Source organism: Cimex lectularius, unplaced genomic scaffold, assembly GCF_000648675.2.
Source record: "Cimex lectularius strain Harlan isolate CLEC.00 unplaced genomic scaffold, Clec_2.1 scaffold45, whole genome shotgun sequence".
Classification (NCBI taxonomy): domain Eukaryota; kingdom Metazoa; phylum Arthropoda; class Insecta; order Hemiptera; family Cimicidae; genus Cimex; species Cimex lectularius.
Window position 1 is genome coordinate 452,523 of NW_019392634.1, and position 15,149 is coordinate 467,671.

Sequence of the window (15,149 nt, forward strand, 5' to 3'; positions counted from 1 at the left end):
CTGGTTTTTTAAGTGTTTCCAACGCGTTTCGGCATCGCGCCGTCTTCAGTGAGGAACTCACTTTCGTTTCCTTACTGAAGATGGCGCAATGCCGAAACGCGTTTGAATAACTACAAACAAAACCCCACGAGTGGAGACAGACCCAGTAAGTGACCCTGTGCCGGTTCAACATGAATTTACCGACTCGCAGACCAAAAACCATCAAAAGTGAATCATTTCAGTTTTTTTAAATACTCGAGGTAATCAACTAGTTGATTATCTTAGATTATCTACCTACTGATATAGATACTCTCTTAGCTTAATTGATTATTAACCGCGGACAAGGTGAGGTACCTCGGACTGTAGTAAATAGACAAGCGCTTGCCGGAATTCTCACACACGACTAAAACGTCAGGAGGTTATGACATGATACAGAGCTGTTGCGCGACTTCTTGACAAACGTTCTAATTTACCTCCTAAATATAAAAGGCTGCTTTATAAAACCACTTTATAGCTAAGTCGATATGAACTTACGGACTGGGAGTGTGGGGTTCAGCCAAACTTCCAACATCCGCTGCTTTCAAATTGCCCAATCCATAATTCTACGAAAAATACTAGATGTTCCGTTTTATGTGTCTAATCTTACTATACATACAGACTTAAGAATTTCTTACGTTTAAGATGAAATCCGCTCTTTTTATCGAAAACCTCACAATACCCTCCCAACCACCGTAAATCAGCACATCGGAAACCTTCATTCCGACGAATCCCCTTGAACCCTCCTAACCGACTGAACATATAATGGCCGCGAGATCTCCTAGGAAGTGATGGTGACGGTAGTGAAAGTAATAATGATACAAGTATTAATTAAACAGACAACATTTTAGTATCATTAGAGTACTATCAATGGGTATTCTCTTCACTGTTGCTTTTAATTTTGTATATATTTCCTTTCTCATTGTTTCATATTACCTATTGGAAGATAGTTGTAATGTACTGAAAAATAAGAAAAGAATCAAAAGGAGTAATTTTAAGTATGTAGTTTTTAGCCGGTATAATTCATTTTCTTGACCAAAACTAGGAGAAAAGATCAATAAAGATATAAAGTTTTATATTATTTTTATGATTATATTACTTTTGTATTTGTTGATATTGTCAGCTTGCGTGCCAGAGGCACTCGATAGTGAGTTGGTTAATATGTAAAATGAAAAGATCTGATGAAATAAGACTCCCCGGCGACGCCTGTTGGAATGCGAAATGGATAAAACGTGCTGTTGTGCAACCAGTTCAGTATTACAAGTGAATATATTGCACACATTAAAAATCTTTGTCGAACCAAGTTTTACTCTTCTTTTACACAAAGTTTCCTATTTGATAATCCGTTAAAAAATCATGTTGGAAGTTTATAAACGGGGGATAGCGTTAAGCAAGAAAAAGAAAATTCTGCGTTGTTATTAAAAATTGAAACTCTTACTCGACAGAGTCAGATTGTTAAGAAATTACAAAACATCGTTCCTGTAAACTAACTTTTTACGATTCAAGAATTTTGTTTTTCTTTTGGCCCGTGGTAAACGATCTCGTTTTATTACGCCTTTGAAGTTGCAAACTCTATTGATTCAGTTGCTGTTAGATGTTCGTAACACTTTTCTTATTTCATTTAAAAAACTTAGTGAAAAAATATGTTCTTAAATTCTGACGCAAACGGAAATTTCTCATCATATCAGCAACTATAAATATGTATAATATAAGTGTAATATATATATATATATATATATACGTTTTGAGAGGAATATAGAGGCATTATTCGTTCCGTAAATACTCACAGCGTTGGGGTAGAAATTAATGATTATTAAATTATCTCCCCCATTAAAACTGGGCTTCGCTTAACTGAAGTATTAACATAATGAATTATCTTTAATGGACTAATCTTTTTGTAGAATAAAGTTAGGTATTTGGTTTGAGTAGACTTTTGAATTTGCTTCGAGTCCCCAGTCCATTGCATATCCCTACTATTCGGATATTTTCAATCGTAATAAGGGACTTTTGAAAAATTAACTTAAAATCAAGTTAGTTTTAAAAAGCTTGATCAGCGGAAGGATTAGGGCCAATTAACGATTAGCCCTCAGCTCAACAGGCGTTGTTTACCTCCATGAGAACACGCATAGAAATACGATGTTATGTGGCTTTTGAAAGCTTGTTTTGAATTTTTTAAAATTTATATAAATTTTTGTATAACTTTACAAAAAATAAAGAAACTTATATAGTCTAACAGAATAGTTTTGGAACAACTTTAAGTCGATGAAGCAGAAAACGGGCTTTTTGTTGATTTTTGCTTATTCTAATTTAATCTATGTTAAATATTTGTTTTTATTTTAAAAAATATTGTCTTATTAAAACTTTTTATTATTTTCTATATATTTCTTAGCTCGACATCACTCATTTTATACTCAGATTAAAAGTTGGGAAACTTTATATGTATCCTAAGTATTTACTTTCACTTCCCAACATTTGTGGGAATTATTCTTTATTTTTTCTTTGAACATTAATTAATATTCTGTTGGTTAATCTTAACAAAAGAAAAATGGCTTGTTAATTTGTATTTAATTTTTATTATTATTATAACCGGTGTGCTGGGATTTTTGGTTTATAGGAAGGAATTTTATTTTGTGTTGAATCAATCTATCCACATTTTTTATTTTAAAAAATGACGACTTAGCTTTTAATTAAATTTTATAATTTTATATTTAATTCATTACAATAAATTTATTGCTTAATGAAAAGCAAAACGTAAGGACCATTCACGGAAAAAAAATGTTAAGTAAAAAGTAAATTAACGAAAATTTTCTTAGTTGAAGGAGAGATTTAAAAAAAATTAATAATACAATAAAGACCAATTGTAAAGGTTGAAACACTACAGAGTTTTCTCCGGGATGTAACAACGTAATTCCAGGATGCAAAGTTGCCCCTGTTGTCGTTTAGGACATTTTCTTCTGCAAATTTTCCTTCTACGTCGTTCACCTTGACCTACCAATCTTTGACATTACTACGAAGCTTTGTCATTCGCATACATTTACATGATTTGCTTAAAAAAAAGAAAAAATCGGAATATAAGAAACGGATCGGTTAAGGGTGGTGAGGGTTTTTATTCAGTGCGTACTTTTGTCATTTTTGGCATCGTTACCATTTTTTGTGGCAGGCTGAAGCTTTTTTTTTGTGGCTTACCTGTTCCTCTTTTTGCATCAGCGCTCGCCGGTGTTTCGTTGGTAACTAAGGGGGTTGGCTGTGTTGTGCTTGAACCGAGGGATGCTCCCCATCACGCATGCCTATGATGTTCTCACCCCAGAGGGAAACTGTTTCCGCTCTTAATTAGATTCGAAGGATGGTTAATTTTCTTTCAATCTCGACATCTTCGAACCGTAACGTTTTCAATTTTCGACCTCGTATCCGGGCCGTAAAACTTTCAAAAATATTTTCAAAATTGACTCCCTTTAGGAAAATCCCAAACAGAGCAGGTTGTCATGACATGTTGTCATTATTGTTTGAAGAGACTTGACTCAAACTCAAAACTCGAATTGCTCGGAAAAAATTTAGCAAACCTTTATAAGGTCTAAAGCTAAAATTTTTGTGGTAATAAACTATGGATGTTTTTTGGGATTACTGAATCATTTTATTTTAAGTAAAATGATATGAAGAAAGCATTCGATGTAGGTAAATAATTTTTATGCGATTATGCCATTGAGGTCTTTTATGATAAACGGGTGAGCAAGATACATAATGAACAATATTGTAAGCATGCATGATAATAATTAATAAAAATACATAATTTTTATGTAATATTTTATGAGGGGTTTTAGTTTATAGTTTTGCTTTCTAAGAGAAGGCGGAACAACTTATTTTATTCATCTATTCCATGATAAATTCTACACAAGACATCATAAAACGTAGACTCGTTCGTGACTATATGTCCTCAGAAGGCATTTCTACAAAGTTCAAAAAGCGAAAAACACAAAGTTTAAATTACAGCATGAGTATGTTAAATTCCGCCGTTATGTTTTAAATTCCACACGTGTGATTGAAGTAATTTTCCCTTAGTCTGAAATTAAGTTATTTGTTTTCTTTATTTCACAATGACATATTTACACATGTGTAAGTGCTTGGGGTCGGTATTTTCGCCACCTAATTTTCATTACAGCCACGAATCTTTGCATTTTTGGAAATAAATTTTTATAATTTTAATCCATTCTGCTACTATTTTTTTTCGTTGATGCGTTTCGATTACTTTTACAACCAAATTTTCTTCAAGGATTTATGGTTTTTCAAACAAATTCGGGCAACAGCAGAAACAGTCCATATTGGGCGATCTACTGGCGATTGTTTATACTACGGAAAAACTTTAGTTCCACGGGCAATCTGCCTTCCTAAATTTTACCGCATTCAACTGCCATGAAAAGCAGTAGTATTTATTACTCCTTATCTCCTCTGTATGATACCTACGAAAAAACGTACTTACTTCGCCTCCTCATATCGGATTATCAACATTCTCCCCCATCCTTGGCAAATTATTCTAAAAGCTTACACACAATCCGCTGTAAACATAAAAATCTGTACTGTAGCTTTAGCTTTTAATAAGTTACTTTAACTGATAACTTGTACAATAATATATCCTTCTAACTCCTACGTTTGATGAACAAATCAAGTGAAATGCATTTGGTTTTGCAAATTTTCAGTTTGGTTTCAACTTAATTCTGCAGTGTGTGGTGATTAGTGACCGTTAGTCGAAGATTATTCAGAAATATATGTTTGTAAATCCCAGGCCCTGAAGATGATCTCAATAAAGATCGAAACGTTGGCACGATAAAGAAAATGTTTTTCTGATACCTACATCACACCAGACGGCATCTCACGATTTCTGAATAATTATTCTGGAGTTTTTAATTTTTTTGTCTTAAGGCTGGCAAATTAAATTTTTTTATTCCTTATTTTTCTTTTCTTGCTTTTCCAGCTAACTAATTGATGTTATATGATATAACAGTAACCGAGACTCTCTTACGTTTATCCTATTGCTAACCTCTCAGTATCTGAGGGCAATTGTGGATAAAATATCACAGTTAACACATACACCAAAACACATAAATAAAACAATAGTATGGTTAGAATTCATTCTACCCAAGAGTATTCGATATTTCTCGGGGTTATTGGGGATAAGTCCTATATTCGCGCTAATAAATTACATTCACACATCAGATTACGTTCACACTACCCCAGAGCACTCTACATTATTGGGGGTAAAAGGGGATAAGCCCCTTCATACGTAATAACAAATTACATTCACAGTACCCCAGAGTACTCGATATTCCTTGGTGTAATAGAGTGGGGTTTGTGTTCACTCTCAAGCTGTACTTGTCTTTTATCCTGAAGAGGCTAGGTTCTCCAGACTCGAGACTCTCAAAAATTACCTCTCTTGAAAAACTTCGATCAGAGATTTCTTGGTTCTGTGCCTGGAAATCACTGTTCGCGAAATACGATATTGGCTTCTCCCTGCCATTGGAAAATATCGCTAACTGGAGCACCCATTTTTCGGCTCTCTTATTAATTCCCAACACCGATGTGAATGTGTTGATCATGCCGGTTGAGCTGCGTTGACTTTTTAAAATGCGCTGCGAGGTTCTTCAGCTGACCTCGGCCGTGTGGAATAAGGGTGGCTGCTGTTCGCTTTGCAATTCGCATGCCCTCGAATATGCTTTTAATTTCTTGGCAGAATGTTCAATTTTGGGTGATATCCGCTTGCTTCACTTAGGTTGCTTTACTCTGTCAAGGGGCGAACTTTAGGGTTTTTTGGAGGGTTCAGGATCTAAGCCTTTGATTGGATTTTGTGAGGCAGGCTTGGAGCTGATAATTGGAGCGAATACAAGCTGACAAATAATTTAATTTTTCATTTTATTACCGAAGTAATATATACAATTTTTTAATTAATTTTTCTTTTTCTTTTTTTAAATGCATATAGAATTTTCATTGCTATTTATTTTAACACGGCGACCTATGGCAGACGGATTTTTCGTCCATTGTCTATTTACTGTTAAGTTTTTCTTCTCTCTGTTTTATTTGTTTATGTTGTAAATATCAGTTTTTCATTCATTCATTCGTAAGGGGGGATAAGACTCACCATACACATTAAAAAATTACATTCACAGTACCCCAATATTCCTCGGGGTGATAGGGGATAAGCCCAACATTCGCGCTAATAAATTTCATTCAAACCACTCCAGTAATCTAGCCGTAAATTGTTATTTGAATTTTTATATTTTCTTTAGCCTCCGCTATTACGCAAATTTGCAATTTTAGATGGACGCAGTTTTTGAAATTTTCGTTTTGATATCGTCCGCTGCAGTTATCGTGCCATACGCTTTTCGAGTTTTACTATTTTCTTTAGTCACAAATTTGTACTTTACTAAATTGTATAACAAATTTAAGAGAAATGCAATTTTTCTATTCAATTTTTTACTCTTGCAGTTACTTTACCATAAATTTATATAACTTTTATTTTGTCTTTAGACTCCGGTAATACATAAATATCGACTTTGTGAAGTACCGTTTTGTTAACTGTTCGTTTGTTTCAACTGGACTTCTTTTCAACTCAAGTGTTTTATTTGAATTTGTATCGTTTCTATGGTCTCTGCAAATATAATAATTTTCACTGTAGGTGATCAATGTATAGTTTAAATTATTTTATAATAATCTATCGTCAAACATAAACAGATTCAAGTATAATGCAGGTATTGGAAAAAAATGGGTTCCAAATTTATTACTCAGATGTCATACCATACGTTTCTATTGGCATTTCTTCTGTTGTCTCCGCTAGTGTATAAGTAAATTTGTACTTTAGCTGAAGAATGCACGAGGCATTTATTTTTCGATAATTTATTCTTTTAAATTTGAAGAAAAATGTTAGAAAGATACCGTTTTAGCAAATTTTCTTTTAGTTTCCACCTTACTTCTGCTTTAGAGAAGTTATTGTTTGAATTTTAACTTGCTCTGTTGCTAAATCTTTAGGCAGTTAACTTACTGTTAAACAATTGATCATAAGTTTGTATTTCAATTGTATTACTTTCTATAATTTAAATTTTTTATGAATTTATACTTTAGCTAAACTATGTAGATGTTATCTTATTTTAATCATTTATCCTACTAAACTAAAAAAAATCAAGGATTTGCAATCGCACTTTTGGTTTGGACTTTACTCCTGCAGTCATGCCTATTTCTTTGGATAGGATTTTTGTTTTTTCTACGAATGTATACAATTATGACAACATTGTTTGATGTTAACTTATTGTATAATAATCTATCCTCCTAAATCTAAAAAAAAAAAAAAAAAAAAAAAAAAATTAACAGCAAAGTGGGATGCAGTTTGGGCAGTGTTGGTTCGATTTCACCTTCACTTCTGCAATTATCAAGTTTTGAACCTTTTCTGTCGTTTGTGCATACATTAATTTTTTTAATTAAAACAAGAGCTGTTAATATATTAACTAAAACATGTGTCATATTTATTTAATAAGAGAAAACATTGTTCGTTAATAGTAATTATTTATATAAGGTCAGGGTATATTCAATTATCCGTGTTTTACTGACAAATTCAATGACAAACAGGCGGCCTTTTTAGAACAATATCGACTGTCTTTTCTGCAGTTGGTTTAAATAGTAATAAATCATTGTGACTGTTTTTCTTAATTTAACTAATTTAAAATGCTTTAATTGGTATATATGAATATTGAAAGATATAGTAGTAAATCCATTACAGTTCGTGGTCCGATTGACCAATTAAAATTTTTCACTTAATTAATATTTATGAAAGGTATTGGTCGAGATAAAAAAGTCATTGTTACGAGCGGGATTCGAACCCACGATCTTCGGCTAAATACGCCGCTGCTCTACCTAAATATTAATTAATTGAAATATAGCAGTGAGTTGAAAATTGACTGACGGAACAGAACAAAATGTTCTTAAGCTGACAAATGTCTTAGTTTTACTTATATCGAATGCCAAAGAAAAATACTTCTGATGCTGGGTATTGGTCTTCTCAGTGAACTCGTGCTGCAACCGGCACTGGGTCACTTATTGGGTTGGTTTTCACTCGCAGGTTTGTTGGAACTATTCAAACGCGTTTCTATATGTGTTTACTGACGCGCAGGTCAACACCCACTATACACTTGAAGCCCTGAAGTAAGAAAAAAGTAAAAAAAACCAACGTACCGTTGTGTAATTGTAATATAAAAATGTAAAAAACTATTTTTTAAGTTTGAGTTACTCACTGAAGATGGCACAATGCCGAAACCAGTTTGAGCGTTCAGCAAACTCATGAGTCAAGACCCAATAAGTGTCCCAGTCCGGTTGAAGGATGAGTAACACTTCTTTTATTATTTTCAACCCTGAGGACGAGTAGATTTTCAACTAATTAGTTAACATAAGTCTTATCTTATTTTAATATATTTATAATCAAAATGAACGCATTACAATGTTTTATCATATTCGAAAAGTAACTATCGGAAATATGTTAATTGGGTCTAATTGAATAAAAATCTAACCTGCAAGACAAAATTGTGAGGGAATATTTTCTCTGAGATTTAAGTTGGTAAAGAGCTTTTTTTATGAAACGTTTCGTGAATAATGTATTTAACTGGGTAAGCCGATATCGACTAGCTTTGTGAACGCGATGGTTGGCAAACGTACGATAACATCAACGACTCAACACGATATACTCCTCTGGCCTTGTCTCAACATAAACACTCGCAAGAAAAGATATATATTGTTATGCTAGGAATCGAATTAATTTTACCATTCTTTTTTTACGATTACGTTATATAATAATAATATGGTGGGAAGTTTAGGGGCCGGTAAAGGGCTGAGGTCATCGCCGTCCCTCTGCGAGTTTTTACTTCTTTTGTGGTCTTCCACACCTATTTTTCTAGTTGCAGCCATATGAGCTTTTCAATCTGTCACTGATTCTCTGCTTTTGTAAGAATGCTATGTCAATATCCTAAAATGCTACCTCCTATTTTTACCTCAGACAGATTACCACAAACAGAAGTCTGGTCAAATTCACTCAGAGAGTACTCAGTAATCCTCTGGGCAGGGTTAAGCAACTCCTTAACGCTTTAACCCCTTTCATTTTACGCTAATAAATTACACACATTTAAATAAATTAACGTAAACACAAGTCCCGATATAAACATAGAAGTACGGTCACATTCACTCCTCCAGACTACTCGATTTTCTTCGGGGCTTGGTCGAACCCATTCCATTTTCGCTAATAATTTAACTTTTAATCTCCAGACGTCATACAATCACCCCAAACAAAAGATTTTTTATTTACTCAACTAATTCACTTCTTCATTGGCTATTCTATAATTTGGAAAATATTTAATTTTTAGTATGTAAACGAACCAAGTTATGAGAGGTGATCACTGAGGTATTCAAGAATTATCTGGAAGTAATCCGTGGTAATTGATCCATTTGAATTTTTGTTTGTTACTGTTTTTTAAGAGGGTTCGCAACATCAGTGGTTATCAACCCTAGGGGTGTCAGTTTTTTTTTTAAATTATGAACTCAGAACCTTGGCCACCGACGCCCTTCAAGGTTTTATTAATTTTTATTTAACCAGTTCATGTTGTGTTGAATCCAATATGCCAATCGGCAGTAAATATTTGATAAAAATATTTATTTTAAAATAAACACTGAGAAAGGTTGGGAAAATGAATATAAAAGCCAATCTTAATGAAGATAAATTTATTAAAATTACAACATGAAGAATTTATTAAAATTCAGATTCATAGTTGAATTTCAGGCTTTTTATTTTATAATTTAATATAATATCTGAAGTTTAATCATATATTTATTGCGTAATAACGTGATGGTAATAGTTCTTCGAAATAAACTATGATATGAAATTCAACAAGAATCTATAAATATTTTCAAAAACTGTAATAATTATAATAAATATGTAAATATCGAAAAAGATAAAAGATTAAAACGATTTCCCTATTATTTAATATAATTATGTAAATCTGAGAATGAAAAATATAGCGGCAAAAATGGTTTATCCAAAAGTAGATCAACAGTCAGATTTAAAGCTGAAGCATTTCGTGTCATTTCAATCGGGTCTGGAAGAACGTCGAACAGAAATAACATTTCCTTTTAAAATTTCAAATAGATATTTATAAACTTTAAAACACAACCTGTACATAGTTTTTTCTCTTTTCAAGGCGTAGACGGTTATATATAATTTTAAAGGTTTTTAGTTAAAAGGCCCCAATTAGCAATTTTGATTTGCCTTTGGCACTCTACTACTCTATTCCTACTATTGAAAATGTCCGTATTATCTAATTAACCTCTAAATATCGACATTGTTCTCAACCACTTGTTTCAATTTTTTCCAACTAACAAATAACGAAAAACATATATTTCACACTTTCCGGAGAAGCTTTAGAAATCACATTGAACATGAAATATACATAGATTTTTATAAAATAAAACTCTGTCAGTATTTGTAAATATATTTTGGTCGCGCTTTTATGATCTCTTATTTAATTTTTTTTTTCTCACAGTATAAAACATATAACTCTTTTGAAGGGGTAAAACAGAGTTCAAAATTCAACGAATTTCTGTAAACCTAAAATAATTTGCATTCTAAAGCTAAACAATTTTTTTAAAATATTCTGTACAAATATATCTTTAAACAATTACTAAATCGAAAGGAGTCGCATAAACTCCTATCACAATTTGAATTTAACAATTTTTATTGCAACTAACTGCTACAAGCCAATTCAATTGAGCACTGTAAAATTTAACTTAAAACAAAAATTGTTGAGTATACTACTCGCAACCTTTTTGGCTAGGTGACTCTAAAATGGCCATTTCGACAGCCACTTAAGGAATTTTGTAAAGGAACAAGATTTTGTATTTATTTCCTTTCAATTTTCGTCCCTTAGACTCTTAAATACGCGATGTCTACGTGAAGAGCATATCAACATTGTTGAACACGAGGTAAATTTAATTAAATTTCGTTTTTTTACACAATTAATAATTTATAGGGTGAATTTCTAAAACTCATTTTAAAAATTATCAGTTGGCTACTAGTTATGGTCATTTCGAGTGAAAATTCCAAAGGTGTTTTGCTTTTAAAATTCCCCTTGCACTATTATAACGTTAAGTTTGTCATTAGTGTTAATTTTTGTTCCTACTGTGTATTACGAAAATTGTTAAAATTTTGCAGCAGCAGTTACATGTATTTTCAAACTTGAGTCTTAAGGGATCTGAAAAAAATATATACTCGATATTCAAGTTCCTTTTTTTGTTGAAAATATGCTGTTTTAAATAAACTTTTAAATTAAGCATATTCGTAAGTGTATAAGAACATACACTTTTAAAACAACTTAACTACACAGAATAAGTGTGGCTTATTCCTAATTTTGAATTATTTTTTAGATTTGAAAACAGGTGCTGACGTATTGTCATTGCACGTTGATATTCCGACAAAAACAAATCTTTTACCACTAGTTAAAATCCTTGTACTGTTCTCTTGTTTCTATATCATAAAAATATCCTCGTTAAAAGTTGATATGATTAGTGAAACCTCTATACTATAGAATTGCGATATACCACTCTACGATCTGCCCCACTCTAACCTATATACTTTTCCTTAAGGATTTATTATATTCTATTTTATTGCGATTAGTATTTATGTGGTTAATATTCGAGATGGAAAATAACCTCGTTGTTTTTGTTTTTTTACCGGACATCGAGAAGTGAGGAAGAGCTTAAGAAGAAAAATGTTGCTAATAAATTGGGGGTAGTTCGCTAGACTTCGGTGTGGAGGGGTGGTTGGCCTGTTGAGCATGTACCTTCCTCAGGTTGTTCTATCACTGTCAGTACTCTTCCTCGTCCTCGTACTCCTCTTCGTCTTCGTCCCTGGAAATTAAATTATTTTATTATTATTTGGACATTTTACATTATGTTAATTTTAACGCGAAGCTTTGGGAGGGGAGATTTTACTTCCACATCAGCCGCGTTGTGTTTACCTGTATTGAACAGGTCAGGACACAATACTTTTTGTAAATACTTAGCCTTTTTCTGTATCACTTTAGACAATATCCAGATTTGCCAGTAAAAAGTAGATTATTTGTACATGAAGAAAACTGATAAAATCCCGAACTTGTCAAAGAGAGAAGAGCATTTTGATTTGTTTAGATATCCATGAGGTTTCTTCGCTTATAATTTTAGGAAACGAAACAATTTTCTTGCGTTTTCCAACTTGTTTAAGGGCAACATGTTCGCGTGCACGCCCGGGCAGAATTTGCACCCGATTACAAATAATTGATGCCTGGAATTGACTGAAATAATTGTTTTACCTTTCTCTCTCACGGATTCATTCGTCGTCCATGACGAAGGTCGGGTTCGTCCCCATGCTTTCGACGCAGTCGGTTTCAGAACTGAAATTTTTGAAATACTATTTGAAGATGGATTCTATTTTGAAAACGGTCAGACACACCTCTCGGACGGGACAGATCGACAAGACAATTGTGATTTTTGCTTTACGTGCTTTCTTTCCTTTCTAAGGTGCCCTGATGTTCACAAACGAAATTGCTCGGAATTCGTGTATTCGCAATTTTGCTGAGTGGTTTGCATGCATATTACCAACTTAAAAAAAGTAAATAAAAATAATAAAAACATAATAAAAAAAAAGAACATAGCACACAACGTTAAATTCACACAAAGGATTAAGGAAAGCTGTTAATATTTTTGCATTATTGATTTACATTTACATTTTTAATAAAGAAAACTTATTAAACTTCCGCATTTTTAATTTGATGAAATATAAAATATTCTGAACTATTTTAAGTTAAACGATTTTATGTTTTAGTTAGTCCAAAATGGGCACCAAATTCACGAATAGACATTTTGGCCTAAAATAATTAATAGGCGCGAATATTAGTTATTTACAAAGAATCAGAAAACTGGAGAGTCCATTTTGGAATATTGTTTATGAGAAAAAATTGATTTGTTTACAAACTTTTGTTTTTAAATGTCCTTGTAATCAAAATTTATTCAAAATTACTGCCTTCTGAAGAATATAGGGACAAGAGTCTTAGCAGTAAAATCAGAAAGTAATATATTACAGTGTAATTGAATTGCTAGCTTCTCAATGAATAACTAAGTGGTGACTTACGCTGTCGCTTTTGTTAAAAATCTACGAAGACTACTGGTAAACAGTTGGAGCTTACTCGTGTTTTGAGTGGAAGCTCTCGACGTACGAAGAGGTGTCGATGGGTTGCCTGGAACGGTTGCAGCCGGGGCAGTACCAGTAGATGAGGACGCCGATTGATATGGCGAAAAGGACGTTGGGGATGACCAGAGATAGGATGAGGTGCCGTAGGTTGTCGTCCCACGAATACCTCGCCACCACCATGCTCGGGTAGGTCTTGCTGTAGTAGCAGGGAAAAGGTGTGCCGAGGTTCTTTGAGCCGTACTGCTTCGCGAATTCAGAGCAGTTCACCCTCGGCGGATACCCGCAGCCTTCGGTGTTTATGAAGAACCTCGTCTCGCCCACGTCCCACTGGACAGTCTTCATATCTATTTCGCTCTGGAAAAAAAGAAAAGAAAAGAAATGTTCAGTACCAATAACATCAAATTCATTACTGAAGGTACAGATTTTTATTTTTAATTAAGACATTGTTCTGTTCATTGATACTTGAAACGATGAAAAGGAAGTGATTTTAGATTGGCGCCAAAAAATCAGTGTTACCAATACGCGTGATGAAACTTTTGAAGGAAAAACTCTGCTTCCGCCCTAAACTCATAGGTTTAGATAAGTTTTAACAAATTTGCTAAATTTTGTATTGGGAAAGAAAGGGTTAATGACGAACTTTATCTATTTTGACCTATATGGTTGTGCCTGATCTATTTAGGGTTTTATTGTATATGTTGGGTGTTGGTCTGCAAGTTATTAAACTTATGCTAAAGCGGCATTGGGTTACTTAATCTCTTATTAACTGCTCAATGAATAGTTTGACAAACCGTTGAGAGAAGATGGACAAATAAGCGACCTAAAGTCGGCATTTACTTTTGAAGATTTTAAAAACAGTAATAAAATAGATGACAATTAATACTAGTTGATTTTTGATCAAGTTACTACTTACATATGTTGTCTACAGGTTAGTTGCAAAATAGTCTAGCCAGTAAGCTGTATTGGAGGTATTTGAAAATAATGTTCCATCTGCTCACTAGAGAGATGTTTAAAGAGGAGTAGATATTTGAGAAACCTACTTGAGATTACCTTTTGCCATTCTTCGAAGGGAATTTTCGAGTAGTTGACGAGTATCTGGTGGCACCTGAGGGCGGCGTTGGTGCATCCTTCCCTACACGAAGACCAGGAGCAGTTGCTTAGCCCTTCCGCGTAGACGTGTTCGACCGCGATGCACGTCACAGGGTTCTGCTCGTAATCGGCGAGTATGGTCGAGATGGCCGGGTCGACTACGAAGGGGATGAGGAACAGGAATGCGAAGACCGAGAGGATGGCTGTTGTTCCCAGGCAGAGCGACGTGTAGAATTTCGTCTTGACGAGGAGAGCCGCGACGTCCACTCCTGCCACCAGGTTCTTCACCAACATTTTGGCATTTGCGATCCCTTCATCCATGATTTGCCGTTTTTATCAACACATCGACTTGAAATGTCTTTGATTTTGCACTGAAGCCGCTGTTACTTTTCACCCTTCACAAACTAATCAACTTCGAAGATACAATCTACCTTAATTATTAATTATTAAACAGCAGTATAAAAAATCTCACTAATTGCTCTCTCTTATTTGCTCATTGGACGCACATCAATTTATGTTTAATATCAAATCAAATAGAAAATAAAACGAAAATTACGTCGTTTTATGGCTACCGGATGCCAATCGACATTACCAAAATCACAAATTGGAAGTCATTTTCCTTTCATATCGTCATACGAAATTATAAACGTAAATCAGTCTTTTTCTTATCTTAAGTGAATATTGTTTGACGCGTTCCCCTCCGTTGTTGGCAATGATTCTGTTTAGAAATAGGATTAGGCAGCATTTACGCTATTTACACTTTCTTTGTTTCTTTTTTCTTTCTTAAGCGTGCTTTCTAGTAAGC

The 15,149-nt window shown here is 33.6% G+C and overlaps 3 protein-coding genes across 6 annotated transcripts in view; 1 reads left to right on the plus strand and 2 right to left on the minus strand.

Annotated features, from left to right (window-relative positions):
* The window catches only part of LOC106662779, a 32,780-nt gene extending 29,429 nt beyond the window's left edge, over nucleotides 1-3,351 (minus strand). The window contains exon 1 of the mRNA XM_014387097.2: nucleotides 3,202-3,351. The gene's annotated coding sequence lies outside the window, so the exon portion shown is untranslated. The remainder of the gene's footprint in view (nucleotides 1-3,201) is intronic.
* LOC106662781 (UPF0769 protein C21orf59) overlaps nucleotides 1-15,149 on the plus strand; it is a 150,341-nt gene that overhangs the window by 38,430 nt on the left and 96,762 nt on the right. The window lies entirely within an intron of this gene.
* On the minus strand, nucleotides 9,989-14,792 carry LOC106662782 (protein tipE). Of its 3 annotated transcripts, XM_014387105.2 has the most exons (4): nucleotides 14,306-14,792; nucleotides 13,254-13,612; nucleotides 12,381-12,461; nucleotides 9,989-11,940 (listed from the first exon to the last, which is right to left on the minus strand). In XM_014387105.2, the coding sequence occupies exons 1-3, from the start codon at nucleotides 14,663-14,665 to the stop codon at nucleotides 12,398-12,400; spliced, it is 783 nt and encodes a 260-aa protein (XP_014242591.1). In that variant the 5' UTR covers nucleotides 14,666-14,792; the 3' UTR covers nucleotides 9,989-11,940; nucleotides 12,381-12,397. The 3 variants fall into 3 exon arrangements, 2 of the variants coding, with proteins under 2 accessions (XP_014242591.1, XP_014242592.1); XR_001339961.2 differs by lacking the exon at nucleotides 12,381-12,461 and having other exon boundaries at nucleotides 9,990-11,940; nucleotides 13,199-13,612; XM_014387106.2 differs by lacking the exon at nucleotides 12,381-12,461 and having other exon boundaries at nucleotides 9,990-11,940.